Here is a 22,249-nt window from a genome sequence, read left to right on the forward strand (position 1 = left end):
TCAGGACAAAGCGTGGCTATGCAAGGTTTGGGAAACTAGAGAAGGGGGTAGAAAAGGAAGAATGAAGAAGTATTCAAAGGATTGTCTGAACTTGGCCTCTGGGTTTGGGGAATGGGATTAGTTTTCTGTGGCTGGAGTTCTCTCCAGCCACTTAGGAGAGAAAAAAAAAGAAAGAAAAAAGCAAGCAAGAAAGAGAAGAAGAAAACAGAAAAAGAAATGAAGAAGTAGAAAAAGAAAAAAAGAGAAAAGGCATTTAAAAAAGTATAAAATAGAGACAAAAGGGCCAGCTACCAAGGCCTGGGGTTCTTCCTGCAGAGGCCTGGGTGCTGCTCTTGGAACCCTGGGGAAAAGGAATACGATATGCCATAAAAGTACAGTCCTGGACTTCATTGTGGCCTTTAAGGACTTCAGTGTATTCTCCACCCAAAGAGGGGGCCGCCGTTCTGAAAACAATGATGTCACGGCTGCTTGGCCCATCTCTCTGGGAGTGGTGAACCAGCCCCACCTCCCAGCTCTTCACTCCCGGTAACAACAGGAAGCCAGGCTTGGTATTCTATCCCCAGAGGTAAGGTGATTCCAGCCACAACCCTCTTACAGGGCGCATATGTGGCCCGCATCCTCCTGGAAGGGTAGGATTTCCCTGAAATGGTTCTCTTCCTGCTCTGTGCTTCTGACCAGTATGGGCCATGCTAACAGCATCGCCTCCTGGGCACACACATTTGCCCATGTACACCTACAGTTACATGATTGTGTAAGGAACTTCTGACCAGAGCAGCAGAGGTCCTCCAGGGAGGATCACTCCACTGTCCCCGCTCAATTGAACTGCCTGGCTCTGTCCGGGATCAGCAATGCTAGGCTATCAATGCCCTGATCCAGAAAAGCACAACTACCCCCACAGGGACTGGGCCTGTTATATATTTACAATGGCTGAGGGTGGATGATGGGAAATTAAGTAACATTCCTGGTCACCTCACTTTGTTAAGTATGTTAAGTATGTCAGTTAAGTATGTCAGTGGGAAACCAAACTATGGGGTGGTTACCAGCTGACCTGTGAAACCACATATTACTGCTAAATGATATAAAGTGTTAGGATGGACATAAATACAACAGTGCAGTGCCAACTGACTGGCCCATTGTGGAAGACTTACGGATCTTGGTACAATGAGTTGTCTGTAGCTACCTGTATCTGGGCAGGTCACTACACCTGGGGTTTCCATGTGGTTAGGGCATTATCAGACCTACCCACACAGACACACCCGATTGGGATGCTGTGGACTGCAGGTGGCACCATACTCAACAGGTGGCCTGGTGGTTTGATTCGATGGATTTGATGATTCTAGGGGCAGAGGCCACAGACCTGGCCCTTCAGGTTGAAGCCCTAGATCAACATGTAACTCAGGACCTGAATATCTGTGCCAGGCTTTGATATTGCTCATGGATGAGACTTCCCAAGTCAGAAAAGTGGTCACACAGAACTACATGGCCCTCCATTTGTGAACTGCAGTGTAAGAAGGTATTTGTACTCTTTGGCATGTAGAATGTTGTATTTTTATCCCTGACTATGACATGCAGGTGGAAGAAGCATTGCAAGAAAAGAATCTGGAAGTGTCCACCATTCAAGCTTTGCACCAAGATGCCGTCACACGTAGTGGGGTTCACTGGGATCAACCTGGTGCTGGGCAGTCAAAAGCTGTCCTGCAGTAGTTAGTGGTGTCATGCTCTTCACTTTACTACTGTCATGGACAGTGTGCACACAGATCAGACCTACAGGCCACTCAGAGGAAGTGATGTGCCCTCACCTTTGAGGAGGTGGGATGTGGGTAACCACTGCAGGATTGCTCCAAAACCTGGGGCATCCGAGGATGTGTAAAGACATAAACCCACTATCTGGCACAGGCACACACCAGAATACACTTACGGAACAATGTCCTAAAACAACTATCCATGCACAACAGGTTAACTCAGCATATAAGAATATAAATATGTGATAATAGCCAATGTAAAGTCTAAATGATAAAGGTATTTGCTTGCTGTTGTTGCTAATGTTGGCTCCACATGCTTTTTTTGGGGATCTCACCCACAAAAATACCCACAAACCCTGACATTCTGTGAATGGAGGACAGCTGCAAGCTTCATCTGTCTGATTTCTGAAGAGAGGGCCAGTCTAACAACAAACTGGTTCTAAAGTTAACTCCCAACAAGTTGAGAAATGTTTCTAACTTACTAGCAGAGAGTTCAAACCTGTAGCTCGCCGGGCGTGGTGGCACATGCCTGTAATCCCAGCACTTGGGAGGCTGAGGCAAGAGGATCACTGTGAGTTCAAGGCCAGCCGGGGCTACAAAGTGAGTTCAAGGCCAGCTGAAGCTGCATAGTGAGATCCCGTCTCAAAAAGACAAAAAAAAAAAAAAAAAAAAACCCTGTAGCTCCACCTTAATGGAGGCTTTAAGAAGAGGTTATTAGAAGATCCCTGAAAGAATTACCTCTTCCCTCACTGAGAAGTGCAGATAGAGATGACAGGTAGGTAGAGATTTTTCTGCTGGTTACCCAGTCAGGCTGCCAAGACACAGCTTTCACTGAGGAATCTTTGGGTACCTGCCACAAAGTAGCTCTGCTGTGACCTCTCAATTTTCTGCTCAGTTTTCATTGATGTAGGCAAGCAATGATCTATCTCCAGCAAGGAACCCAACTGCCTGTTTGGTCAACATTCCATTTGCCATTGACTTCAGTGGAAATTCACCAGAAGATGCTGGAGAACCTGTTCTCTGTTTTTAAGAATGTAACAGCTGGGGCTGGGAATTTAGCTCAGCGGCACAAGCGCCTGCCATGCAAGCAGGCAGTCGTAAGTTCGATCCCCGGTACCGATAAAAAGGGAAAAGACAAAAAAAAAAAAAAAAAAAAATTTTTAAAAAAAAGAATGTAAGTAAATTCAGCAAATATTTCACATGCAACATATAGAAAATGGGAATAAAATATTCCTTTCAAGAAGCATCATAACCTTCCCATGTTTTCACTTAAATTTATCATTTTAACAAAACAATGTATGTAAGAGACAAAATGCTTAACATTTTTAAGGCATAAAATGTTTGATTACCTAACCGAGTTAAAACCCAGAATCTATGAAACAAAAACAAATTCTTACCTCCATCCAATTATCTCAGTAGGAGATCTCTAAATGATATAGAACATACGACATAAGGATGACATACAAACCTCCAAATAATATAAGGGAAACATTGTAACTCCCAACCTGATAGATGTCTCAGGTGCTGAGTTTGTGTGATCTAAAATCAAGGAATGAATTCTAGAAACAACAGAGGTTAAGAGTAGGAAGGTTAATTGGAGAGTATATAATGCCCCTTCCAACTTAAAGAAATTACACTGAAAAAACCTCCAGTCCCTCAGCACCCCATAAAGAATTATAGGATTCATTATTTTGCTAAGTAAGGTAATTATTTAGGAGGTAAGGCCGGGCGAAGATAGCTAGGGAAATGTGGGACCTGTCAATTACAAGATACCAGGGCAATGCCCACATGTAGAACTCTCACTGGTTCCCATGAGATGTGAACAGCATATAAAGACACAGACGCCACAAGGAGCCCACCACTGTGACAGAAGCCTCCGAAAAGTGTAAACTAAATAACCCTGCACACAGGGTGGACTTTAATTTGTTTTCATCCTTTCCTCTCATTTGGCCACTTTCACTGGGGCAGAGCCAGTTTTTCCCTTTGCCCTTCATTTCTCAGCTGACTTTTGACATTATTTCTGGCTTGCTTCATCCAATCCTTTGTTGGAGGCAAGAAGGACCTGGAATATCTTTAACTGGCGAACCATTTCTAAAGCAACTAACTGGTAACAGGAAAATGATACATAAATCTTAGAAAATGGAATGTAAGCCCAAATGTGCCTATGTGGGGGCCTCATAGTTCATCCTTCCCAAGGTCTGGAATTAGCCAACAATGGACTACAAACTGTGAAACCACTACAAACTGTGAGCCAAAATAAGCCTGTTATCCTATAACCTCTGGGTGTCAGATATTTTGTCCCAGCAATTAGAGAAACTAAGACACTGATCTATGAATTTTTCTACTCTGGATATTTCATATAAATGGAATCATAAAATATAGTCTTCTGTGAGTGACTTCTTTCACTTAGGATGATTTGCTCATGTGGTAGCATGCTTCCCAGCTTCATTCCTTCCTAAGGTTCAATAATATTCCATTGCATGAGTAGATCACAATTTGCTTATTTGTAGTCTGTGTGTTGAATCCAGAACTCTCCCACTGAGCCACATTCCTAGCCCCTTTCTTTTTTTGGTACCAGAAATCAAACTCATGACCTCAAGCTTGCCAGGCAGGCGCTTGTGCCACTAAGCTAAACTCCCAGCACCCGCAGCCCCTTTCTTGAGGCAGGCTTCCAAGTTGCCCAGGCTGAGCTGGAACTCATGACCCTTCTGCCTCAGCCTCACAGGGTCTATGATTACAGGCAGACACCATTACTGGCTTTTGCCTTTTGTCTATGACGAATTACTGTCTGAACATTCATAGACAATGTTGACATACACTCTTTGTGTGGACATGTGCTTTCTGTCCTCTTGTGATTATTACATTTTGGAGTAGAATTGCTGAATTGTGTAATAACTCAATTTTAATTTTTTTTTTTAACTAAGGCTTGAATTCACAACCTCATGCTTACCAGGCAAGCGCTTGAGCCACTGAGCTAAATGCCTGGCCCCTGATAACTCAATTTTAAACTTTTTTAAGGCAGGTCAAACTCTTTTCTCAGATGGTCATGCCAAATTACATTCCCCCAAACAACATTCTGAGGGTTCCAGTTCCTTCATATTTTTGCCAACACTTGTTACTGTCTGTTAAGGCCATACCTAGTGTGTTATGTAACAAAGCTAAATTAAAAGGCGTGTGCAGTGAGTTTCACAGACAGGCTATTCCGAACAAGGCTATCTAGTAAACAATATTGATATACTTCCCTTTCAAACTGTTTGAGGCACCTCACTGAGGCAAGGGCAGCGCTTCCCAAAAGATGTCCCTAAACCAGCAGGACTTGTATCATTGGAGCCAGTCAGAAAAGTAAAGTCACAGATTCCATTCCCAGACCTGCTAAGCCAGAGTCTGTGTGCAGGCCCAGCCTCAGTGACTCTGGCCATGTCACTCTGCTTAGCCTCTCAGGAGGGCCCAAGCCTGCTAGCAGCCTGGCCACCCTCACTTCCCCAGGAAAGGATGATCGTGCCATAGGAAAGAACTGCGGAAACCAGTCACGCACCCTTGATGGAAGGGCTTGACAATTTCTAGTAATGACAGATATTTGTTTATTAAAATTGTTCACAGTAAACTGTGGACACAGAAAACCTGGTTAAATAGGAATATCAAAGCACTGCCCAAGGTGAGTGATGTAATTTCTCTGCTATTTAGAAATCTCTCAGCCAGGCACAACAGCACATATAATCCCAGTATTTAAGAGGCTGAGGTTGAAGGACTGTGGGTTCAAAACCTGTGAGGCTCCACCTCAAGAAACAAACGCACCACTGGAAGAAGTACAAATGGCCAATTAATATATGAAAAAAGGTCCAACATCACTGGCCAATGAAGAAATGCAAATCAAAACAATACTGAAATTGTGTCTTACTCTAGAAAGAAATCAAATAACAAACGCTGGCAAGGCTGCAAGGAAAGGAACCCTTCTATGCAACAGATGAACAAAGAAAGAAGAAACAGCACTCTACACAATGAAGTACTACTTTGCTATGAAAAGGATAAATTTGAGTTATCTGTAAGAAAATGGATGCACTTTGACACCATAATGTGAAAAAATAGACACAAAAGCTCAAATATATGGTTTCTCTTTTATAAAACATCCGAAGTACAAATAAAGAAAAAAAATAAAAGCTACCGGAAAACGAGGAGATAGATCTTTTGTAAGTGGGAAGAGAATCAAGAGCTGGCAGAGAGGATGATAGAGGAAGGAGACATAAAAAGATGTGCTGTATCACATACCACCCCTCATGACAAGGGTAGTAATTATGTACTACAAACATATCCTGATAAAATGAAAATTAAAAACAAGCAACACAACTTGTCTTACATATTTCTCACATTAGAATTCAATTATTAAGGTAGATGAAGTCTCTTTACAGCTGCATTTTTATCACTTCCTTCAAATACTGGGTAGGTTTTTTGCTTGTCTGCGTCTTCACCTGGAAGTAAATGACTTCTGCAAGGAAAGGTGAGATTATATCGAGGTCTGCTCTGGCTTTGGAACTCTCCAGGCTGCACTCAGGTGTGCAGGTGGATACAGAGTACAAAGCGCATGGCTGAGAGCGAAAGCAAGGCCAAGCCAAAACCTCCCCCACCACAGCAAGGCTGCTGGGACATCACTGGGCCTTCAGCACGTCCCTCAAGAGCTGCGCTGGTCTTTACAGCATCTCTCTTGTCTGGGACGGCACAACGTCTCCAAGAGATTTTAAAACCTTCTGGTAAGTGTCCAGAACATCCTGGGCAGTGGGTCTTTCTGCAGGAATCTGGCTCTTACAGGCCTTATGGATATCAAATAAATGGAATCGAACCATATCACTCCCTTCTGTGTGCCCCAAAAGGAAACTGGAGACATCCGGGATTTTCCAAATATCTACCTTCTCATCGTAGGGGGGCATGAGGTCATCACGGAAAGGCATGTGCTCTCCAGAGGGCCACAGCTGCTCTGGAGCGACAAACTCCCCACGCAGCTCCCTGCGGCCACACTTCACCAACATCCCGGAGCTGTGGTCCACCAGGGGCAGGGCATCCAAGTCATTTGCCACAATGCCAAGGTTACTCGTCAGAAGATACTGTGACAGCGTCTTGGGCAAGTCACTGGAGTCACACATAACGAGCGTGCCCAGGGGGCTGCGATGCAGGTAGTCAATGATGCCTACATAATCCATGGCCAGCTGCAGCCTCTGCTGCCATGTGTTCATAGTTCGGTACTTGGAGAGGTTTAGTGTTTTTTCCAGGTTGTTCAAGGAACCTAAGGGGTGATACTCAGTAAGAATCGTGTTGTCCTCCTCACAATAGCCAAGCAATGTGACAGTGTGTTTGCTCTGCAAAGATTTCAGCATCTGCAGCCCATGGAGAAAATCGTCTTTCATTTCTGGACTGGTGAGCTGTGAGAGAGCGACTTTGCGTTCTTGCCATTCTGACAGAAACACCTGAAACAAAGAAATCAAACCTAAACTCTTACCGGAAGTGGCCCAAAACAGTAACCATCTTCCAAGTGGCAAGTGCGATGCCAAAGACACAGGTCAGGTCCTGGGAGTCACAGAGCCATACAAGTTGTAGAGACTCAGGAACACACACAACACTCAGCAGGGTGAGCCCAGTCAGGGCACAGGCGGCACATCGCACACCCCTGCAGCCTGCACTGGGAGGCCAGGGCTGAGCGTTCGGAGCCAGCCTCGCTGTGTAGCAAGTCCAAGGCAGCCTGGCTGCACAACTATGCCCTGTTTCAAAAAACACGATCAAAGACAAAAACAAAATTTCAGCACAAAAGAGGGCAGAAAAGACTGATCCTTGGGTGGATGCTGAGAACCAGCTGGAAGCTCAGGATAGCCGGTCTCACAGGGTTTACAACACAGATGTGGACAGCAGCGGTGTGCAGGCCCAGGAGGGGAAGCTGCTTCTAACCGAATAGCGTAAAGGGTGGACAGGAGGAGGAAGAGAGGGGTTGAGACGCCTGGCCACCACACATAACCTGGCCACCACACATAACCATCTGCCTCATTCTCACTAACTTTCAAGGTAGCACCACAAACCATACACAAAAAAGCATTTCCACATGCGAGTTCTGTGACCCTGCAGCTCCAAAGGCAGGACTGCAGTATCACAGGAACACCGGGCCTGTCTGCATGGCACAGTCAGAGGACAGTGCTTGCACGTCACTGCCTCGCATTTCTTTCTTTCTTTCTTCGCACCATACTTGGGATGGAACCCAGGGCCTCCACTTGGAGCTATATCCCCAGCCCATTTTTAAATTTTGAGATAGGGCCTCACTACATTGCTAAGTTGCCCAGGATGGGCTTGAATTTGCCATCTTCCTGCCTCAACCTCCCTGCTTTTGGGATTACAAGTGTGTGCCACCATCCCCAGCTGAATTTCTACCTTTTTATTAGCTAAAATAAGTTTGCAGGGAACACTACAATTAAGGAAAGACGTGGGATCGTCTGCTTAAAGATAGGTTCTGGGGCCAGGGATTTAGCTCAGTAGCATAAGCACCTGCCTGTCAAGCTCGAGGTTGTGAGGTTGATCCCCAGCACCAAAGAAAAAAGACTGATTCTGAAGTCAGAAATCTCTGGCTGGGCTGCATCGTTGTTCTCCTTCCTCCTCTCCATCCTGCCCCGCTCTTCTGTCACCCAGGGTCTAGGCACAGTGGGTGGTGACCTCCTCCAAGTCACATCCCTATTTCCTATGCCATTCTGCACACCAATTTTTTGGCATTAATCAAAAGAATTTAGCATCTAAATCTAAGGCAACAGCCTGAAAAAAATGTAAAGCTCTAGGAATAGGATCCTGGGATCATTTATTAAAGCATAAAGTAGAGTCTAGGAAGATGGGGAATAGTTAAATTTTGACAGGATTATCAATGGTGTTATTTGGTGATTATAATGCATATATTTATGGAGTTACAGTAGATACAAAGTAACATTATTGTAGCAGAAGATGCCCCCCACACACACCAGTATCCTTTAGTTTGTTAGCTGCCTAGGTAATAGTTAGATCCTGGTTAGATTCTTGCTACCTTTGTTTCTTAGAAATGGCTGGTGGCTATGATGCACATTGGAACAATCAATCTCCAGCTGATGAGCCACTCTACCATGATACTTCCAGATTGCTTATCCCATGCAAGCCCTCGACCACCAGAAATCAGGGCCTGAATTTTTTGTCTTTTTGAGACAAGGTCTCACTATGTGGTTCAGACTGGCCTTGGGCTCACTTTGTAGCCCACGCTGGTCTCGAATTTGAAATGAGCCTCCTGCCTCAGCCTCCCAACTGCTGGGATTATAAGAGTGCATGCCCAGCTCTAGGACCTGGTATTTTGAGAATGATCCCAATCACTAAATAAATCTGCCTCCAAATCCTGGGTTAGAGTGATTCAGGTGTTTCTGCTTGCCATAGCATTTCAAATGAACATGAATGTATATAATATTCTAACCACAGGAAACAAGATAAAATTAAATCACACACAAGTGAAAGGAGAATATGCCAATATTTTAGTTGCCTTTGCATGCTGAAAATCTGGGTTATTTTTGTCTTTTAAACTTTTTGGTATTTTCCAACTCTTTCAAAATAAGCAGGCCAGGCATGGTGGCACATGCTTGTAATCCCAGCACTCAGGAGGCTGAGTTGCTGCATGTTCAAAGCCAGCCTGGGCCACCAAGTGAGTTCAAGGGCAGCCTAAAATGCAGAGTGAAATCCTGTCTCAAAAAAGTAAAATAATTAAAAATAAACATTATTTTTTTATAATTTACATTATTTTTTATAAACTCAAAATTACTACACAAAGTCTAAGGATCTAGCTCAGTGGTAGAGTGCTTGCCTAAGTATGTATACGACCCTGGGTTTGATTCCCAGGACTTCAAACAGAAAAACAAAGAAGTCATATAACATGGAAGTACATTAAGAGGACTCTTTCTTCTGGATAGGAAAGTTCATTATAGGAAAAATTCAGATAACTACAGCAGAAGTTTCACACTCAAAAGAAATCTTTCAGTATCTCAAGTCCTTCAATCTGAGACATTTTACTATGGACCATAATTTCTACAAAAGAGCCATTTTTGCTCTGCGTACTACATCCTCTAATAGTTTAAATTTTTAGTATTTTATATGAACATGCTTTCTCCACAGATTTGCATCACCACTAAGTTGGGATATCATCTTCTTCCACTTTTGTCTTTTTGAGATGGTTTCACTCAGCAGTTGAGCTCCCTGTGTAGCCTGGGCCAGCCTTAAATTCACACTGATCCTTCTGCTTCAGCTTTCCGAAGGCTGAGATTTATGGGCGTGTGCCAACACACGTGGCCTAAATTTGATATTTGATTCTAATTTAATACAAAAATCTTATTTTTTTGTTAACATCCATGACTTCCTTAGGCTGGCTCTGTATCATCATCATTAGCATTAGTAAATGAGTTTGATTTTCTTTCTTTTTTTTTTTTTTTTGGTCTTTTTCTTTTTTTATCGGTACCAGGGATTGAACTCACGACCACACACTTGAAAGGCAGGCGCTTATGCTACTGAGCTAAATCCCCAGCCCCAATGAGTTTGATTTTCTAGGTCCAATTTTCACATAAAAACTGACCATTTTAAGGGAGCTGCTTCTACTCTACACTAAACAGTAAATTCCAAGCACCTCTGTCTCCTGATTTCCTTCTGAACCTCCATTCCTATCAAAGTCATTTTGGGGCCTCAAATAAATTACAGATTATTAATTATATATTACTAAATACAATTAGCCTTTGGTAGCACTTACAAATATTTGAAACCTCCAGTGATAAAAAACTGCAAATAATGTATTCTTAAAAATGATTTCTCAGACGCCGAGGATTTAGCTCAGTGGCATAGGTGCCTGCCTGGCAAGTGTCATCCCCGGTACCACTACTAGTAATAATAATAGTAATGATAATAATTTCTCAGTAACTTCTAGTCTTTTAATCACTTTCTAAAATATCCCACTTGGCAAAAACAATGTACTTTATTTCTTTTTAATTATAAAGTTAATCACGAACAGTTCCCTAGAGTGATTACACAGTGGCACACAGCTGTAACCCCAGCACTCAGAAGGTTGAGGCAGGAGGATCATAAGTTCAAAACCATGAACTGTTTAATAAGAACTTATCTCAGAAAGGGCCGAGGACCCTTCCTGCCACACCGCAGGACCAGCACCCAGCCTGGGAAGAAGCGGGACTCACAACCAGTCATTTTCTCTCAACTTTTTTCCCCTTTTTTCTGTCTTGTCTTATTCTTTTATGGTTCTTCCTGGGGTTTTTTTTCCCTCCTTTTCTCTTTTTGAAGTGGCTGGGGAAACTCCAATTCCGTCCCCCAAATCCAGAGACACCGCTCAGACCATCCTTTGAATCCTTCATTCTTTCTTTTCTACCTCCCTCTCTGGTTTCCCAAACCTTGCCCTTGGCCACTGTTTGTCCTGCAGTCTTGCTTCTACTTCCTTCCCAGCTATCTTTCTTTTACACATTATCTTCCCTCGATGTCCCCACCACAGGGTAAAACTACTCAATTCAGGGGAAGCACTTTGCATACAAACTCCTCTTCTAATTTACTATCAAACTACTGACTCAGCCCCTATGGCCTAAATACAAAATCAATAGTTAGTCTGTCAGTTTCTAAATTGTGCTTGATGATAGGTAAGACCATACTCGTAAGTGAAATAAATCAGACTCACATATGTAAACATCATATTGTTTCCATAGTGTAAGAAACTGAAAGAGTAAATAAAATCCAAAACCTACAATAGATATCACGAAAGGGAAAGAAACTGCTCAAAAGGAAAGAACAAATAGAATGGGGAAAGGAAAAACAAGAGAAAATAAAAAAGTATATGTGTTTAATAGCTAAGATAATTATATTATTTTTTTTTCTGTTTTTTTGTCTTTTTGAGACAAGGTCTCACTATGCAGTTCAGGCTGGCCTGGAGCTCACTTTGTAGCCCAAATTAGTCTCAAACTTGCAGTGATCCTCCTGCTTCAGCCTCTGCGTGCTAGGATTATAGGCCTACGCTGCCACACCTGGCTAATAATTTCTTTCAGTACACTGAAAAGAATGGTTTGTGCTTTTATTATTTCATCAGTTTTGCATGCCTCATTCGTGCTATCTGAGCAACTATTTTGAAGATTATACTCAATATATTAACCATTGTTAATTTCCTTGTCATGAAATCCTCTATCATTGCTTATATTTTTTTCTCTTTAAGACTGAAAAAAGTGGCTAAGGATACAGCTCCGTGGATAGTGCCTGCCTGGCAAGCACAAGGTCCTGAATTCAATTCCCAGTACAAAAAAAGAAAAAAAAGGAAAAAGGAAAAAAGAAGTTATCTAAGTATTTCTCCTTTTGCCCAATTTTACTTCCCAACCCAGACCTGTCAATTGGCTGTTATCCTTCTAGAAGTTTTCTATGCTTTTATGAGCTATAATAGATGTGATTATGACATATAGAAGTAATAACTTGTTTTTTTCTTTTAAGTGATGCCTCAGAAATCTCACCCCTGTGAACATACAACTTTCCGTGTTTCCCTAATGAGACAGCCACAAAAGCAGAGCACCTGCCGGCTTCAATGAGACAAAGTCCCTGGTGCAGAGAACTCAATTCAGCCTGTGGTGTCTTTTCTCAAACTTAAAAAAAAAAAAATCAATATAATCCCATCATACTTTGAAAAGCAAGGAAAGCATTGTTTATAACCCCCTTTTACCCTACACCATTTCTATCACTTTTGTGTTTTTATATAAAATATGTAATCTTGTAGTTGAAAATAATATACTTATGTATCTTGCTTTTTTCACTTATCACCTCAAGATTTTCTCCTTTTGCTTTATGGGGTTCCTAACTACACTCACTAGCTGTAGAATACTCCATCAAGAGGCTGATCACAATGCAACTATTCACTCCAACATCTTGTTTTTGGTATTCTCTTATGCATTTAGCTTTTCTCCTTCCTTCGGGTTATTAGGACCCTGCCCCAGATGTGATTACTGGGTTCAAAGAGAGAAAGACCCTTTATGGCTTTCTTCCTGGGGTGTGGTCTCACGTATCGCCAGGCTGGTGTTGACCCACAGGCTCACGTGACCCTCCCTGCTCACCCCGGCACTGCACCCAGCCTCCCTTCCGGCACCTAACACAGTGCAGACTGGCTCTCCCACAGGGCCCACCAACGGCAGCATGGACGCGAGCCCACACTCACTCTCTTCACAGCTCCTTCCCCAACGCGCTTTAGCTGCCTCACTTGTGTTCTCAGCTCCTGGCAGGACAGCCAGGGTGAGCAGTTCCTCATCTGTCCCATCTTGAAGAAGCCATGGGGACAGGGCCTGGGGGCCTCGGTGGAGCGTGGAGGGGAACTGAAAAACTGGTCCAGGCAGAGGTAAAGGAGAGCGTTTGTGAGGGCCATGGTGAGCAGCAGCCCGACCACGCGGGGTGCTTCTCTGTGCGGGCGGCCCTGCCTGCTCTCCGCAGATCTCCTCTCCATGCTGGCCTCCTGTGTCGGCTCCTATGGGGCGACATGAGACAGGGGTTTCCGTGAGGCGATGCTGACCACGGGCTCTGAACGGGGCACACACTCTTGCTTCTCTGCCACACAAGTCACATATGCTAGGGAGGCCCCGAGTCCTAGGCTTGCACCAAGAGCTCAACGTCAGCTGCTCCCACAGTCACTGTTCTTTACTACACACTAAAATTAAGGTTCACTTACATTAAATTTGGCTGGAAGGGAGGTGTCCATACCAACATCTTTGTCTTACCCACAGTAGTCTTCACCAAACAGACACTCATGAATACAGTAAAATAAAAGCAAAATGTGGGGCATGTTGGCCCATGCCAATCATCTCAGCATTTGGGGACACAGTCACACTCAAGTCAAGACCTCTGTGGGCAACCCCATGACTCAGTGAGACCCTGTCTCAAAATGAAAAATCAAAGAGGACTGGGGATTAGCTCAGGTGAACGCCTTGGGTTTTGCCCTCAGTAGCACAAAATAAATAAATAAGTAAAATACAGTTCAGGTGTTCTTTGCTTTTGTTCTTTTGCAGCTAGCAGTGGAAGCCAGGTGTGCTGGGGAGCACTCTCCCGCACAGCAGCACCCCTACCCTGAACCCTGAACATTTTTAGTCAGCAAAGACGCTAGAGGTATGAAAGGAGGATCTGAGGGGGACAGCTCGAGGCTGAGGGAGGAGAAGGCCCAGCAGCAGTGTGGGGTAAGAGGCAGCAAATGTGCGAGTTAGAATTACAGCAGCGAGACAGGCAGGAGGTTCCTCGGGAGGAGACGGCAGGGTCCAAACCGGTGCTCCCGCAGGGCCCATATGGACAGGCTGAATGACACAGGCATACCTGGGGTGAGAGACCCTGGGCAGAGCATGCCTGTCACTCGGTGCTGGGGCAGAGGCTGCTTGGGGAGTAAAATGACCACAAAGACACATCAAGCACGGACTTTCCCTGTGTTCAGCTGCGGGTCAGCACTGCAATGCTGAGACACCTCTGGCTAGAGACAGCCACACAGCAAGGGTCACCTTCCAGGAGTGTCCTCCTCCTTCCAGCTAGGCCTCCATCCCGACACCTGGGTCCATCGGTGTTCTGGGTGGTCCCAGGGACTGGTTTAAAGCACCCTGTCATGAAGCACCAAAAAAGAGGTTTGTTAAAAATTGTAACCACATAGACAAAACACAGCAATCCGAACAGTGCACCTTCCTCGGAGTCCTTTGGAAGCCTATGTGCCCCTGGGGCTCTGAGGCCACAGGGTAGGCCTTGGGGAGCTGGCCCCCATCACCAGGGCCGTGTTCACTCCGTAGGTTCCTATGCGCACACCTCCACATCTTCCCCCACCTTTGCTCTCACTTCAGGATCTTGTTTCCTGTTTTCCTGAACCACTTCCTGTAAAAGCAATCAGGGAGTCTACGTTCAAGTTCCCCAGGCCTTGCCCTGTGTTCTTGCATACTCTTATCTTCTCTCAGGCTCCCACTCAAGAAAGCCCCTCCAGTGGCTCTTGCTAAGGAAACCAGCCCAGCCCTTCTCACCTGTGCCCAGCCTGGCCTCCTTCTGAACCATGGGCCGTGTCCACCTCCCACTGTCCAGACTCCGTGTCTGTGTCTGATGGCTTCCAGCTGAGCCCTACTCTCTTCTTCCCTTTCCAGCCATCTCTGCCGGAGTCCACAAGCTGCTCTCCTCCCTAGCCCATGGCTGCTCCTCCCAAGCCCACCCCACAGTCTCAGCAGAGCCCTCCCTCCGTCCTGGAGCACTGCCCGCCCTAGGTGTCTGGGGGCCAGAAAGCCGTGCTCCCTGGAGAATCTGCAGGAAGGGGTCTGGGCTTTGCTTCAGCCCTCTTCACTCATCCTGGGCTTGAGCTCACGGGACTCATGACTTCCACGTCCAAACTGCTGACAGGCCCAGAAGTACAGCTCCACTCCAAGCCTCACCAAGAAGCCAAGGGGTGCGTCTCTGACACTTCCTTCTGGATATTGGATGAATGACTCGATAATACTCCCTTTCAACAGTAGAAATATAACTCACCCTAAAAATGGGCAAAGGATCGTAACAGACACCTTTCCAAAGAGACAAAGAGGCCAATATGCACATAAAAAGACGCTCAATTTCATCAGCCATCAAGGCAAGAGCAAATCAAAAGCATAATGAAGCTGGACCTTGGGGTGCACTCCTGTAATCCCACCTACTCAGGAGGCTGAGACAAAAGAACTAAGTGTGAGGCCAGCCTGGGCAATTTAATGAGACTCTGTCTCAAAATAAATACTTATAACGGGTGGGAAAGCCAGCAATGGTGGCAAGCACCCGTCATCCCAGTACTCTGGGAGGCTGAGGCAGGAGGATCACAAATTCCAGCCCAGCTTGGAAATTCAGCAATTCAGTAAGACTTAGTTTCATAGCAAAAGGAGTGGGTATATAACTCTGTGTAAAGTCCATCGGTTCAATCCCCAGTACCAGGAGTGAAAAATAAGAAAACCAGGAGTATTTAAGAAGAATGAATTGTAACCCTCACACATCTCTAGTAGAAATGTAAAACACAGTCACTCTGGAAAACAATTTGGCATATCTATATGTATCACAGAACTGCCATTATTATGCAATAATGCTGCTCACCAAAATATGACTGAGAAGCAAAACATACATTCATATAGATATCTGTACCTGAATCCCTACAGCAAGGTTATTGATAATAGTCAAATAGCAGAAATAACCCAAATGTGAATTAACCAATGAATGCATAAATGTGCTACCTCTAGAAAAAGAATATTATCCTGTTGTCAGAAGGACTAAAGCACTAATTCAGTCTGCAATGGGAATGAACCTCAGAAATATGATGCTCAGTGAAACAGTCCAGTCACAAAGGTCACACGTTGTACGATTCCATCTACATGAAATGTCCAGAATACACAAAGTCCATGCAGAAAAACAGATTAATGGCTGGTGAGGGTTGGGGGAAGTGAGATAAGGACGCGCTACTAATGAACATGGGATTTCTTCGTGTATAGAAACTGCTGGAATTAGTGATGACTGCAGATCTTATAAACATGCTGAAAAGAAAATCACTTCACTGTATACTCTAAAATAGCAACTTTTAGCCAGGTATGGTGGTAGATGCCTGTGATCCTAGGATGCTGGGAGGCTGAGGCAAGAGGATGGCAAGTTCCAAATTGCCAGTCTGGGAAACTTAGTAAGAACTGTCTCAAAACAAGAGCAAAAAAAGGTATGGCACATCAGTCACCGTGAAGGCCTTAGCTCAGTCCCCAGTACCAAAATCAATTAATTAATTGGCAACTTCTATGATGTGAAGTATGTCTCAATTTAAAAAGATAAAAACGCACTTCTCAAATCATTCTGTTCTGCCTCATGTCCCCACCTACCCTTTTCAAACTGTTCACAAGTGTGGTGATTGAGAATTAGTCTTCTAGTTAAGGGATTAGGCGGCTCCAGGTCAAAGGTCAGCACAGCAACACTGCTTCCTCCAATCAGGAAATTTTAAAACAATTGACTTTTAGAATACAGTGTAGTTTTTTAAAAACTACCAGAAGAAAATGCTGTTTTCTTGTCTGTGCTGTCATTAAGAGGTGCCCTGCCAACGGGAGATGGGACTGCCTCAGCCTCGCTAGACATCCTCACCGGCCTCCGGTGGCTCCTGCTGGCTCCCCTCTGTCTGCTGCAGGTGCCACAGCTTCCAGAAGGCCTCTGCTGTGTCTCTTGGACCGACCCGGGCCCACACATTCTCTGCAGCCCACTTGCTCAGGTCACCTTCAAGGACTTCAAACGATGCTGTCACATTCGCCGTTCACCCTCAGCCTCTTGGGTTTCTCCAGCTGTCCTCTGATTCTTAGAATGACCTATTTGTGTTTCTTTTTGCTGTACTGAACACAGAGCCTCTGCACTGGGCTATATGTCCATTCTTTTACTTTTTATTTCAGGACAGGGTCTTACTAAGTTGCCCAGGCTGGGCTCAGATTTAATAACCTGCTTCCGCCTCCCAGAGTGCCGGGATTACAGACTGTACCACCATGAGCGGCTAGAAAATATTCTTAAAGAAATAGAATGATTGCCTTCTCTTTCCCAACAAAAAGTGACCAAGTGTGTCTCAACCTAAACCCCCGGGAGCAGCAAAGTCTTCTACAAAGTTCCAAATGGTAAATATTTAGGTTCAGAGGCCAGATGACGAAACTGCATGGTAATTAGACCATGGCAATTTGTGGCAGCCCAAAGCTGTGATGGGCTCATACAGCTGTGTGAGCTACTCAGCCCTGTCACCAGGGTGGGTGCAGCCCAGACAGTGAGAACAGTGAACACAGGTGTCCCAATGAGGATTCACTCACGGACACTGAAATTGAATTTGTGCAGTTTTCATGTATCACAAACATTGTCCTCTGTTCTATTCTTCTTCCCCAAAAACCTACAGTTAAAAAAATAAAAATCCAGGCGTGGTGCGCACACCTGCAATCCTAGCACTCAGGAGGCTGAGGCAGCAGGATCGCTGCGAGTTCGAGACCAGCCTCGGCTACAAAGTGAGCTCTAAGCAAGCCTGAACTTTGTAGAAAAACTTGGGGTATCTTGCTCCTTGGGGTATCTGCAGCTAAATCACTATCCCTCCCTGTTCCCAGCATGCCCCATCTCTGGGGCTACACTTTCTGATAGGCATACAACCTACCGTTCACCAAAGCAACAAACCAGAGGATTTGTCCTGGCCAACCAATCAACACATACACCCAAGTTTTTGGTTTTTTCCAGTACTGGGGACTGAAGTCAGGGCTTCCTTCCCACTGAGTTACATTCTCAGGTTTTTAATTTTACTTTATTTTCAGACGTAGTCTCGCTATATTGCCCAGGTAGGGCTTGAATTTGTGATCCTCCTGCCTCAGCCTCCTAGAGTGCTGGGATTACAGGCATTCCCAGCTACTTACAGCCAATTCTGTGGCCAGGTCCCTCATTTGTCCTTCTCTACCACCTCTGTTTTGGCAGAAGGCACCAGCATATCGCTGGCTCTCTCTTTTCCTTTCTCCGCTTTTATTTGGCATTTGAGACAGGGTCTCAGTTTGTATTCCAGGCTGGCCTTGAACTCAAAATCCTCCTGTGTTAGCATTCTGGAGGTTGGGATTTCAGACATTACACCCAGCAACCAGCAACTCCGACCTAGTTCTGGAATATATGGTCTCCCCATTTTTTCTCTTTTCCAATTCATGCTCCACACAGTAAATAGGATCTTTTTTTCTTTAATGAAATGCTTTAAGAGAAAATTTAAAAAATCACGCACATCTATTTGGCTTTGTCAGTTAACAATGACTGCATTATTTCCAGTCTTGTTGTTTATTTGTTTGTTTGTTACACCTGGAATTGAAGCCGGGACCTCCTACAGGCTAAGCACTCACTACTACAGAACTGCACCTGAGCCCAATCTCTGTGAAAGAAATATACAGAGGAATTCAAAACCTTTGGATTCTTCTCGGTCTAAGTCTACGCTGCCCAAGGAGTGGTCACTACCCCAACAGTGGTGTGCATCAGTCATTTCCAAACTGCAGGCCCTGGATATGCAGGGTGGCTTCCCTGGGAACTCAGGCAAATTCTTGAGTATTCAGCTAGACACAGGAATCAGAAACAAATCTGCTTTAGTAAGTTCTCCAGTAAACTGGGTGCATGCTGAAACCTGAGAACCACTGGCATACATCATTTTCCTATATGATATTTGCACAAACATGTGCCCACTACTAACAGCACAAGTTTTCAGACTTTAAGTGGAGATGGACTGCTATTCTTTTGGAGCTAGGCTTTTTTTTTTTTAAGGCTCAACATCAGTGTTTTTGTTATTTTTTACAGACCTGGGGAATCTAGGGTCCCATGCATGCTAGCAAGTGGTCTACTCCCAGCCCAGAAAAAGTTTAAAGTTTTTGGTTTTGGGGATTTATTTGCGGTATAAAGAATTGAGCTCAGGACCTTCACACTGAGCTACATTCCCAGTCTTTTTTTTTTTTTTTTTTTTTTTTGATCTTGAGAAAAAATCAAGTCTTACCAAGTTCCTAAATTGCCCAGGGTGGCCTTGAAAATGCAGACCTGCCTTTGCAGAGTAGCTGGCTTCGCAGACCTGTACCAACATGCTTGGCTCTACATCGTATTTCTGGTTTTATCCATGGAGATACATGAAACTCTAGGTCACTATTTCAACTGTTTGACCTTACCACATTCAGCAAACCAAGTCTGTACCCATCTCTCTCTGTGTATGTGGAAGAGCAGCGCTGATACACACAGGTGACCCTTCTAAACCAGAGATCTAATCTCCCCTGGATTAGAGACACTCAACAGTCCCCTGCAACTTGAGAAAAAGTTCAAGTTGTTAGCAGGCCCGTCACCCTGACCCCCACCCCAGAGGCTGAGGGTGTGGTTCGGTGGTGGAGCTTGGGCTCAGCAAGCCCAGTCAGGGTCCAGCACCGTGGGAGGGGCACCTGACAGCTCACCTGCCTCTCCAGCCCCTGAACCCCACACTCCTGCCCCTAGGCTTTCCTCAGTGCTCTAAGGGCCTTGGGGGCTGCCCAGGTCCCAGCTGCCATGTCCTTCTCCCTCTAGACTTTGCCCTGGGAGGGGTCTGCCTGCTGGTGCTATCCCCCACTGGCCCACACTAGCAGGAGTGCGCTGAGTGCTGACTGCATCTCTCCTCCATCTCCGCAGTCTGGGCCCTGCCTGCTATTTTCTCTGCTGTGTTCTCACACCACCGAACCTGGTGTCTCTGCCCTCTCACGCACCACTTCCATCTCCCACCAGAGTTCATCAGCCCAAGTTCACCGTTAATTCTTTAGGCCCTCAAACTCCTAATCTTCCACTGGCTTACCTTGCCAAAAGGAATAGATCACAGTTTTATGGGGCCTGAAGCTTACACAACTTGGGGGAAAGAGTGCTTTTTATGAAATGAACACACATTTATGAATGTGAATCGCAGGACCTTGCCAGAATCTGATAAAAGTCTAGAAGCTATGTTATAAACCACACCTGCTTGCAGTCTCAAGCCCTACACATCGGCACTGTATTCTTCCTCCATTTTCCCTCTGCTAGGTTGTCTAGTGCCACTCAAGGACCATGTGGTAAAGGCTTGGTCTCCAGCTCCTTGTAATATGGGGGAGATACTAGGACCTTTAAGGGGTGAGCCCTAGCCTGGTGCAAGCTTGTAATTCTGTACCCCACAGATGGGAGGTACAATCCCTTACAGTTCTCTGGGAGACCAAAGCAGGTAGATCTCCAGTGTGACCCTGTCACACAAAAACAAATAATAAATAAAATAACATAGGATGAGAATGTGGCTCACTGTGGTTGTGGGTTCAAGTCCCAATACCACCACAAATAACGTTTTTGCAAAGAGGCAGGACATGAAGCGTGCCCTGTAAGGGATATTAGGACCCAGGCCCTTCTTGTCTCTGTTTCTAGAATGCCAGTCAATGAGCAGCTTCTTCTGTCCCATGCTCACCCCATGCCAGGCTGCCTTCCCCACAGCAAATGACCATGGACTGAACCCTTCAAAACTGATAACCAAAAGAGATCTTTCTCTCTCTCTCTTTCTCTCTCTCTTTTGGTTTTGTTTTGTTTCAGACAAGGTCTCACTATGTAGTCCAGGCTGGGCTCAAACCCACCATAATCCTGCCTCAGCCACCCTCCACCCTGCCCCGTGCTGGGATCACAAGCATGCATCACCATGCCCAGCATTTCTCTTTTTATTGACCTCAGGTGTCTGTTAAAGTGATGGAAAATTATCACACTCAAAAGCTACCATCAGGTAGGTACAAAATTCAGTAAGACTAAAAACTGGTAGTCTCCAATCTATGTTGCAACCTCGTAATTACTCAGCAATCCATTTGTTGTTGACTGTATAATGCCTTGACAGCCTCAATTATTCCTAAGTCCTGAAATTCCAATTTTTTCAGCAAAAATTCATCTTTTACAGCGTCAACTTCACATCAATTCTGTGAGGTTAGAGATAACTGTCATTCCCACTTCGCAGACAAAAGAACTGAGTCAAATGTAAACCGACTCAAGGACGGTAAACTATATATGGAAGAGAAACATTTTCTGGCCTCAAACTCACATTCTCCTTTTAAATCTTGCCATGTTCAGGGGTTGGACTGAACTGAAACCTATTAGGTGACTCAGAATAGCAGTTTCTTAAAGATGGCTTTTGCCTACCTCAATAAGTTTTGTTTAAAGAGGCATGCGTCTGCAGCAGGTGCCCTGAGGTCAGGACAAGCCTATACGGTTGAAGAATTTTCTGCCCAGAAACGAGAAAATAAAACAAAAATCCAAAACACTGTTTCTGAAAACTAGCCAGCTGAGAAATTCAGGCACTGTTTAAACACAGTTTTTGATATACGAAAAGCTTCGATAATTGGGGAAAACGAGCTGCACTGATGTTTTCAAAAAGAAAAAGGTGGAACAAAATGAGATCAATTTACAGAAGTTTATGAGCAGAGATCAGCGTCACTCAATGCAATGCCCATTACAACCCCATGGTTTCCAGTAAAGCGCAGCGACACCAGGACCACTCCGCCGCTGCCAGGGTCTGCGCAGAGGGCGCAGGGCGGACACCAAACCCAGATAGTCGGCCACGTTCCGCTTGGTCCACAGAGCGGCGTGGGTCTCTCTGCACACATCGCACTTCTCCGCGCCCAGCGCAGCACGGCCTACGAGGAGCCCGCCCAGCGGCCACGCCAGGTCGCGGGGTCCTGCAGTCCCCAGTCCAGTCCCCCTCCGCCCCCAGTCGAATCTGCGCTCACCTGCAACGCTGGGCCTCGCTCACTAACGCGCCAGCGCAGCCGGAAACGGCCGGGGGCGCGCCGGAGCGAGCCCAGTTGGCGGCGCGTGCGCTGTGGCGTCCTAGCCTGTGCGCGCCCTCTCATGGAGATCTCGTGTTGTTGCAGCTGGTCCCGGCGCTGGAGGGCAGCGGAAAACCAGGTCGGAATTGCGAGCTCCGGGGCAGCCTCCCTCAGCGACAGCTGGGAGGGAGGTGTGGGCGTGAA

At 45.3% G+C, this 22,249-nt stretch overlaps 1 protein-coding gene across 2 annotated transcripts; it reads right to left on the reverse strand.

Moving 5' to 3' along the window:
• Positions 1-5,845: 5,845 nt before the first annotated feature.
• Positions 5,846-22,129, reverse strand: Pomk (protein O-mannose kinase). Of its 2 annotated transcripts, XM_005005738.4 has the most exons (4): positions 22,007-22,129; positions 14,273-14,368; positions 12,955-13,257; positions 5,846-7,198 (listed from the first exon to the last, which is right to left on the reverse strand). In XM_005005738.4, the coding sequence occupies exons 3-4, from the start codon at positions 13,234-13,236 to the stop codon at positions 6,428-6,430; spliced, it is 1,053 nt and encodes a 350-aa protein (XP_005005795.1). In that variant the 5' UTR covers positions 13,237-13,257; positions 14,273-14,368; positions 22,007-22,129; the 3' UTR covers positions 5,846-6,427. The 2 variants fall into 2 exon arrangements, with proteins under 2 accessions (XP_005005795.1, XP_003474670.1); XM_003474622.5 differs by lacking the exons at positions 14,273-14,368; positions 22,007-22,129 and adding an exon at positions 14,094-14,263.
• Between the last annotated feature and the right edge of the window lie 120 nt (positions 22,130-22,249).

This window comes from Cavia porcellus, unplaced genomic scaffold, assembly GCF_034190915.1.
Source record: "Cavia porcellus strain 051 isolate PalLab524CR breed Dunkin Hartley unplaced genomic scaffold, mCavPor4.1 scaffold_26, whole genome shotgun sequence".
Classification (NCBI taxonomy): domain Eukaryota; kingdom Metazoa; phylum Chordata; class Mammalia; order Rodentia; family Caviidae; genus Cavia; species Cavia porcellus.

Bases quoted from the DNA above. Each gene is read 5' to 3' on its own strand.
- Pomk (XM_005005738.4), bottom strand. From the start codon at position 13,236: ATGGAGAGGAGATCTGCGGAGAGCAGGCAGGGCCGCCCGCACAGAGAA. The intron at 7,199-12,954 runs GTGAGTGTGGGC...TCTTTGTTTCAG, and splicing joins GGGAAGGAGCTGTGAAGAGA to GTGTTTCTGTCAGAATGGCA.